Source organism: Stegastes partitus, unplaced genomic scaffold (genome assembly GCF_000690725.1).
Source record: "Stegastes partitus isolate 25-593 unplaced genomic scaffold, Stegastes_partitus-1.0.2 Scaffold1038, whole genome shotgun sequence".
Taxonomy (NCBI): Eukaryota; Metazoa; Chordata; class Actinopteri; family Pomacentridae; genus Stegastes; species Stegastes partitus.
The window spans coordinates 278,543-287,885 of NW_007578769.1; the positions used below are offsets into that span (position 1 = coordinate 278,543).

General features: G+C 39.9%; 1 protein-coding gene and 1 long non-coding RNA gene across 2 annotated transcripts in view; both read right to left on the reverse strand.

Moving 5' to 3' along the window:
* LOC103367341 (uncharacterized) overlaps nt 1-366 on the reverse strand; it is a 1,639-nt gene extending 1,273 nt beyond the window's left edge. The window contains exon 1 of the long non-coding RNA XR_520722.1: nt 314-366. This is a non-coding gene — a long non-coding RNA (uncharacterized LOC103367341). The remainder of the gene's footprint in view (nt 1-313) is intronic.
* Nucleotides 367-4,710: 4,344 nt separating this feature from the next.
* The window catches only part of tbc1d10b (TBC1 domain family, member 10b), a 9,118-nt gene continuing 4,485 nt past the window's right edge, over nt 4,711-9,343 (reverse strand). The window contains exons 6-10 of the mRNA XM_008295343.1: nt 8,777-8,891; nt 6,940-7,005; nt 6,664-6,853; nt 5,855-6,009; nt 4,711-5,688 (exon numbers count right to left, since the gene is read on the reverse strand). Coding sequence (XP_008293565.1) covers nt 4,759-5,688; nt 5,855-6,009; nt 6,664-6,853; nt 6,940-7,005; nt 8,777-8,891 — 1,456 coding nt within the window. The 3' untranslated portion in view covers nt 4,711-4,758. The remainder of the gene's footprint in view (nt 5,689-5,854; nt 6,010-6,663; nt 6,854-6,939; nt 7,006-8,776; nt 8,892-9,343) is intronic.

Genomic DNA, 9,343 nt, shown 5'->3' on the forward strand with positions numbered 1-9,343 from the left:
TTTGTCTTGTTTAACGTCAATAACTGCTATAAAAAGTGCATTGTGTTCTTTAAAAAATGCATTTATCAAATTGAAAAGGAATGTCAGTAAAAGTATTAAAATTAAATGCAATATTTTACAATAGAATTCAATTGTTCTGAAAACTGTATAATTCAACCCTTTACTTCAAGTTAAATTCGAATTAATGAAAATACAGCAGAGAGAAACCGCGTTTTACCAATGAAGTGATGTATTAAAGTTATGTTCAGTCACATTCTGTTGTTTTATTAACCGTAAGTCGCGTTAGCTGACGTAAAGTAAACTGCTAACTTACCTTTCCACAGGTCGACTACCCTTACAGCTGTGTACTATCAGCTGACGTAGTCCAGCGCTGTTATCTGTGGTCAAAACAATAATTAATAAAATAATTCATCATGAGTGAACAAAACATACAACAGGCTAAAAAACAAATCAATATAAAACAAAGCGCTTGCTAGCTGGTTAATTCGCCAACTTTTTCTTCTTCCTTCCGCAATTCTGACGTATGATCCAGCGTTTCCCCGGTAACAGCGGTGATGACGTGAGTGACAGGTGACAAAAATGAAAATTACAGATTTCTGTGGGTTTGAACCATAGACTGTATAAGAATATATACAGCCTATGGTTACGCTGAAACATAATGTAAGTATATCAGTTTGATAGAATGTAAAACATTAGTGTAGTCCTTTTACACATTTTAATATATGTTATATTGATTTTTAAAAAAAAAAAAAAAGAAAGGTGAGCTTTTACAGAATTGAATTTCCCTTCTGGGATGAATAAAGTATTTTTCATTCATTTTCATTTTCATTTTCATTTCATTTCATTCATTTAATGTGTTAAATGCCACATATAGGCAGGAGTAGAATTGGGCTGACATCCAAAACATCCTGCCTGAGCTCAGGCTCACAAACAACTCATTGAACACTCTGTCACGTTAAACAAGCAAGCTGCCTTGTTTTCTTTGACTTAATCAAACAGCCGCAGCATCACACAGCAGCAGGATTTGTACTGTGATGTACAAAGGAGAATTATTTATAGTAAATATTGTTTATTCTGGACATATTTTTCAGAATATGAAGTGCATCATTACACAATGTTGTCAGTTCTGCTGCTTAAATGCCACATTATTTCCAGTAGTGGCATTACTGACTGCAAGGAGCTGATCCAATAATGTACTCATATCTAAACAAGACAACACTCAGCGTAAGAGAACACAGTTTGTTAGTTTTTCCCCTCAGCCTACAAGTTACTGTAGATAGCTCTGTTGGGTCAATGCAAAGATGTCTACTTTAATAAATGCCAGCGATGGAGTGTTTCCTGACCCATCATTTAAATATAACATGTAATAGTTTATATATTTTGAAAACCATCTACCACTGCAGGGCATTTAGGCTTATATAACTGAGGTGTTTTATTATATTTTTTTGGTGAAAGGATTTTAGTTTGTGGTACAACATTAAAAGTAACATAGAGACAATTAAGCTGCAACACATCATTCCAGCAAATACACATGTTGTGTACAGTTATAAATACTTTGTACTAAAGAAATCGTCCCTATTTCTACTGTCTGCTGTATGATCCATGAGCCTCACTGCATTCCCACTCCTCGCAAATCCCAATTTACCTTCTGATACCTTCAAATGTGGCCCAGACAAAGCATAGGCCATCTTTTGATCAAGTAACATCAGCAGACCATTGACTGTATATAACAAGAGGCAGAAACCAGTGATTTCAAAATGGAATTTTTCATTTTTCATCAATCATATTTTCCACTCTAGCATAGACAAAAACACAACCAACACAACCATCTAATATATTATGGTTTATTACTCATCACAAATGTCATTATCAGCATTAATTATAAATACATCAGTTGTAGATCTGAAGGAATGAATTCAATTAGCTATGATTTTATTTCACTTTCGCCAGAGAGAGAGAGAGTGACATGTAAACTTAAAGACACAAAAGACGTAACGGCATTGGGGAGAAAAAAACAGCTGAAACACTTTCCTTTTAAATATTTGCATCAGTGGAGTCATTCCCAATCACTGTAATCAAGAACGACCACTTCAGAGTTAATACCGAAATGCACAAAGGACCTGATAGAAATAGGTTCTCCTAATTCGAGTTGGATCTACAGCTAGTGTCCGATTCATTTGATCATCACAGCATCTTGAGCTCTCTGAACAAAGAGAAATGACGCTATCATCAGGACATGAGCTGCGAGGACGTATTGCTCATAAGATATCGTAGTCCACGGGCCTGAAAGTGTGCGAGGAAAAACACCTACAAAAGCACAGAATTCATTTCTCCGTGGGACTGCTCTGATCAGTGGTGAAATCAGTGCTGCCATCACTACACACACCCACAGTCATGATGGAGGAAGTTTGCATAGATGTGTTCAGGTTATCCACACTAACACTACACTGATCTGTGCCGACAATGCACCGGCGTCAAAATAGAGAAGGGAAAGGGTGTGTGTGTGTGTGTGTGATATTTATATATTCAAATGACCTGAAGTAAGTGGAAAACTATGAATATGGAGGACATGTTGGCTACAATTACACGAAAGTCCCTCTAATCATTAACTACGAAACAGTACAGTTAAAGAGCATCAATGTTTTTTTGCCATCAAATGGTTTTACACTAACTACCTGGCACTATTCATCGTATACTGATGGGGTTCAGTGCCATTTAATGTATGCATAAATATGTTACAGTACAGAACACTGAGTGTAAATAGGTTAGGGAGTTAGTCCATAAGTCATTATGAATGTTACAACACAACTTGGTGAGATAGACATACTTAAGATCTTCAATTAAAGAACTATTCAAAGCTCGTAAATCACCTCTTAGTATAATTTACAGTACGAAGACTTTCCACTCCCAAATATTCTGTCTGAATCACTCGTCTCAAAGTTTGTTCTCTCAGAGGCCCATTTTTTTCACTCAAGTCTGTTTAATACTGCACTTCAGTAAACTGGAGACTCGTGAACCTACGTTGACCAAACCAACAATGACAGTAAACAATAGCAAAGACATGCATCAGTTTGTTGTGTAAAAGCAGAGGACTTAACGTGCAAAGAAAAAAAAAAAAAAAAAGAAGACTAAAACACTTTAAATGATCCCCCTGCAACTACACTGTGTAGTCGGCCATCATTCCAGTCAACCAGGTGTCTCTTGCTCACATAGAAAAATAGTCAGATCCAAAATAATAATAATAATAATTCATAATATACTATATTTGATTAAATTAACCACTTTGTACATAAATACATCAGAGCCCAAAGTTCAGAGGTTAATGCTACATTGGCACACCCGGCATCTCCAGTCAAGTGGCTTCCTATAGGTCCTCAAAGCAGAGATTTCAAACTGTGAAACCGGCCTGTTGAGACTCTCGTTTTTCTACTTCACCACAACAGTGGAGTGGTCAACTTCAGTGGCGCTTTGTGACAAAATCACAAGTGCAAAAAACATCCTTCATTCGCTTAAGATACTTGAAATCACATTCTAATGGGCTAAGGAACTTAAGTTCTTACCCATACTGAAATTTGGCTGAATAAAATGCATACAAGATTTTGTTCAATGAAATCAAAATAATACTAATTTTAACAGAAGGACATTTGGTCTGCAGGACTTGTGCACAGATATTCCTTGCATATTTTCCACACAAGCAGTTTATAATGATAACGTTAGGCCTGCTTTTTGCAAAAATTCACTTCAGACACAACTAATTTAAACTAAAGCCTAAAATAAAAACAATACATGCTCCCCTTGTGTTGTTTTCTCAGACAAAAATACACAAATATGAACGATTAAAAAAGAAAATTCCACCACTTCATGGTGTCTGGTTTGACTTCTGATTTTCTCCCTCTTGTTATCTGTTAACCATTATATTTATTCTAGTGACAGAATAAACTAAAGGTTTGTGAATAACCACAGATGGTTTGACATGAGAGAAAATAAAAGCAGGCAGAGGGAGACTTAAAACAGGGAGGCCACACATAGAACATTAACACATTTCACTACACTACTAAGGCACACACTCACTCACAACATTTAACATGACAATAAATACATCCTCAACAACATTACTAGCATTTCTGTCTTCAGTGCCTGCGTTTGAGATGACTTCAAAAGGGTTTTTGTTTTGTTTCCCGCCCCGCCCCGACATCCAGATAACCTGCTCACAGATGAGAACTGATGAAGCACAGGGAGTGTTACCAGGATCCTATGTACTGTAGGTAGATTTTTTTTTTATTTACATACTCTATGGCACCCGAACCTTCTCTGCAAATGCTCGATTCAACACTCCCTTGAGCCGATGTTTCTCTAACCACTGCTGTCAATCTGATTAAAATAATAAAATGAAAAAGAAAAAAAAAAGAATTAAAAAAACTAAAACTAATAATGACTGTAATCTTCTGAAAACTGATTTACAGCCCGTGCTCCAGTTGACAAAAGAAATGTGTCCCATCTCAATAAAACTCTGTGAAAAAGAAAGCATTGAGCAGGAGGCAAAAAGCCCCCCAAGGTGCTTTAAAACCATGATCCAGTTTTCTCCATCATAGTACTCGAACTACATTAAGTCTTCGAAATGATGTGTTGCTCAGGAAGCCATCCCATTTTTTTTTTTATTTTAATTACTCTTTCTGTTTCTGGGGTCTTTTGTTCCCCTGACCTCTTTTTTTTTGTCCAGCCGCCCTTTTCATGATCCTAGAATGACAAGGAGGAAAACTAGGCCGAATCTTTCGCTGCTGCGGCTCCATTTTTGTCCTCGGCCTCTCCTCCCCCTTTGTCCTTTTTCTTCCCCCCTTTCTTCTTCTCTTTTTCTAGCCTCTCTTTCTCTTTCCTGAGCCTCTCTTTTTCCACCTTTTCCTTTTCCTTCTTTTCCTTCATTTTTTTCTTCTCGTCTTCCTTCTCCTTCTTCTTGTCTTCTTTGCTTTTCTTCTTCTTCTTTCCTTCTTCTTCTCCTGTTGTGACTTCGGCTGATGGCGCCGCTTCTGTTTTTGAATCTGGACATGGGGGCAGAGGGGCGTTGTTTGCAGTAGGCGAGGGGATGGTAGGAGTAATTTTCTCTGAGACGATCTTAGGGGAGGGGGCCAGAGTACTGGGTGGCAGAGGTGTGCTTTGCGTTGGGGCCGAGGCAGCAGGCTGGCCCTGTGCTGAGGTGCCCTCCGGGGCTTGAGGAGGCTCACTGGATGAGCCAGTCGAACTCGCGACGAGGGGGCTCTGAACATGTGGTGCTGGTGCCTTCTGACCTGCCCCTGGAGGAATAGGTGGTTTATGGGCGGGGCCTCGACTCGGGCTTGATGTCACTGCAGGTGGCGAATGAGGTGGCAGACCCTCGAATCCTGACGGCCCAGAGAAGGAGCCCTTTTTGTGTTGGGTGTGGAAAGGAGCTTTAGACTTGCGGAAGCCAGGGAGTGAGAGGAGGCTGGAAGAGGCCCTGAGGGGTCCTGGCGGTGGGATTGGGCTTCCCAGGAAAGAGAAGCTGCCACCGGAGCTGATGGCGGAAGCGCGGCGTTTGTACTCGAAGATGGCTCTTGTACCGTGGAGACGACGGCCCGGCTGGTGTGTCAGCTCCCCTCTGGACTCCCTCCACTTCCTCACCTGGATGCTGCACTCCCTCTCTATGAGCGCCTCTGTCACTGGGAGGGTGACGATCTGAACGACACGACATCAGACAAGGACGAGACAGACAGAGGAAGTGAAGAACACTAGACCAGGCACTACAGGACAAACTGACTCATAACTCATGTCTCTGAGTAAAAATAGAAGCAAGTTTTGTTTATGCACATGGTCTGTAAAGCCCACAGACAGAAAGACTCACCTCCTGTACCAATATGTCCTCTCTAATAGTGTCGGGTGAGATGTTTCTTAGACGCTCCATGGTCTCATACATGCCCTGTAGCTCCCGAAGTTTATCCACAGAGCCAAGCATCTGTTTCAGCAGGACCAAGCCCACACGAAACACTATCTTCACTCCTACAACCAGAGTTTTAAGTTAGGGTTCTGTCAAACTACAGTGAAAAAATAAAACTAAATGTAACACTCACACAGTAACCAAAGTTCTGTAATTAAAAAAAATGCCACTAACACTGAATCAAACTTACAGCATTGGAAATAATTATTAGACCACCTGCTGTTTTCTTTACAAAGTGCAGACAATAGGTTTTCAACACTGACTGCTTTGTCTGAATTTGATCACAGTGGGTATAAAATCACAACATCTTCTAAAAGACATGATAGAATTATACATGCAAGAAATTATGTATAAAAATAGGAAGTATTGAAACGGTTTCTAAATTTACATTTTGAGTCACTTTACAATGTGACCTTTGAGTTGCAAAGTCAACATATGATCCAAACTAAATAATTCCTCAACAATGCCTTAAAGAAGAGAATTGTAGTTCTCGTCGGCTTGGAACCAAACAGCGTCCAATACAACCTTCGGAAGAAAGGGCAGTATGCTTCCACAAGGAACCACAGAGGGAGGGCCACAAACAGTGGTCACAGTGGTTTAATAATTATTACTGAAGCTGGATATAGTTTGTCACTACCTACAGGTAAGTGCAGGTAATTCAATAAAAAGACAAGAGCTTTAAGGGCATTCTAGCCAGGAACCAAAATTAACAATACCTTCACAGAAGAACATATCCCAAACACGCAGGACACTGGACCATGGTAAGGTGCGAGAGAAAATACACATGAACCACTCTGTCATGTAGAGAATTGGGTCGATCTTAAACTTCTTAAGATGACGGTACGCCATTGGGCATGTGCGCCGCAACAACGAGAAGAAGATCTCGCCATCCAGTTGAATCGCTTCCTGCAGGACAGAAAGACACCTCTTTGAAGCGGAGAAAAGTGACAGGCGGGATGCAATTGGATAGAGAGCTTTCTTAACTCACTCACCAGCCCAGCACTGTAGTAACCAGGAAGATACTTCTCACAGATCTGGACGAGGCACCAAAAAGCTTGCTGCGAAACAGAAAAGGCGTCAGCGGTTAAGGTTGATAAAAAAACAAACAAACAAAAGAAAGAAAACTGCAAATGAGGTTTGAAAGTAAAAATAAAGCAGTGGCTTGCTGCATTAACTCGCTCAGCCGCAAACCCCACCAGCAGGCTATAAAAGCATCATAACTTAAAAAAAAAAAAAAAAGAATCACCTTAATTTACATCATTTATCAGAGCCAGAAACAGCAAAAGCAGAAAGAATTGTTGGATTTTCACCATCCCAATAGTGTTTGGACTAATAATGGGACGTTCACAGTTTTGTCTGGAAAATTAACCAAATCTAAGCTCAAAATCGGGATATTTCATCTTCATCACTTTATTTATAATATTTAAAAAACAAAAAAATGTGGTTATCTGCTGTCTAACTGTGAAGCCAATAGTGACATAGTGACAGTGCAATCATTTTAACAGCCACCAACTAATTGATTAATCAGCTAATCCTTGCAGTAGTGAGCCGTAAGTTCGAGTCACTGCAGTTTGAGATTCTATTTTAGCTTCATGACATTTTCTGTACAAGCTGAGTCCTTCATATATTTGTGACATTTGATATGCTGGTTTAGTCGAGTAACTTTTGCCTTGTGGTGCTCTGACCGTTTCCTGCTGTCACACAGCATTATCCCATCTCATTTGATATGCCAGTTGGACGCACTGTTGATGCCCCGTGTCTGAGCAAAATCATGCGGGAGGCCAAGTCACTTCTGGTTTGGGGAGGGGTCAGCAGATTGTTGTATTAGGAAAAGGGTTGGCCAGTAGCCCCCAGTAATTATGAATGCTGGCGATATTATGAGAAACCGTTATTTCAAATATAACTGTACACATCGTCCTATTGTCGTTGTTAACCAGAAACCTGCTGCAATTTAAACTGTGACACTTTCAGTTGATACAGTTTGCTACTGGCCTGTGACACTAGAAAATAAGCATTACGTCACTAAGTTTTAACATTCATACCTGCATATAGCCTACACCTACTTATTTATGGAAGTGAAGTCGAGTGAATTCAGGTTTCGAACTGTCAGAATACAAATTAGGCGGGTCTGTGTGGTCCCATGGTGGTGAAGAGGTCAGCCCACGCTGTTTCCAAGCAATGACAGGGGTGAAGTCACGGTTGATACTTAGACTACATTCTGTCAATAGGTTTTATGTCAGGTCAGTGAGCATTCAGTCTGCTTTCTGTTGGTTCTCTTTAAATTTAGAAAGTAATCTCAATTAAATAAGAATCAAAAAAAGCCTCAGTTCTGTTTTGCATTCTCACGCTACCCACTCTCTTCCATTTGTGCGCTCTCTCTTGATCATGTGTCAGACAGGGAGGGATAAACAGAAATAGAGACCAAGTGTGTAAACATAAAAAAACAGAAGCTTGTAAAGTGCGACTCAGTGGCATTACCTCATGTTCCCGTGTGGCCATTGGTCTGACATCAAGTTTCTTTTAGCTCATGTTATATCACACAGTAGGTATCATACAGTCTTGTGTGATGGGGCATTTTGGGGTCAAGTAAGGAAATAGTAAATTATAACATATTTCTATTCATTCTAGTCCATTAGTGGTAACAGAATTTCAAACAAAATGTTGTTGTATCTCTTGTACAATGACAATAAAGCTTCTTCTTATAATAGGAAAATTATTTACCAAGCTGTGTAAAGTTTTCATACTTTTCAGTAATCATTAAAAAACTGACACTGTTTCTCCCTCCTCCCCCCTCCTGGGATCCTGTCACCCACTGGTTCCACATCTCACCTCAGCAGGCATATGCATGAGCAGCACTGCAGCCACCGGAGCCTGGGCCTGGCAGTAGCCCTCATCAGGTCGGTATATGGTGTAGGCCTTCAGAATTCGGTACAGATCCTGTTGCCTGCAGGGACAAGTGTGAAAATTATCCAGGAGAAAATTGGTTGTAAAAACCTCCTGTTCATGAACTAATCCAGACAAAAGCCTCCAATACATTTTTCATTCAGGCAATTACTTTACACGTTTTTCTCGTTTCCTCTTTTCAGCATGCTCTATTAGTATCAGTCAATGTTTGCTATTATTGGTTATAGGACTACAAATGGCTCTGCTTTTCTTTATGCATTTACTCATTTCTAACTGACACTGTTTCATGCTTATATCCTAAAATCGGTTACTCCAGCAGACCAATTTCCCTGCAGGAACCATGTTTACTGACAAATATATGCACATCAATGCAGTTGCCAGGCTATTACTAATTATATTTTGACCTGAGGAAGATGTGTCCTGGGTCTAAACATTGTGTAGTTGTGGTTACCTTCAGTGTACTGACAGGAACCAAACAGCGACTGTGACTTT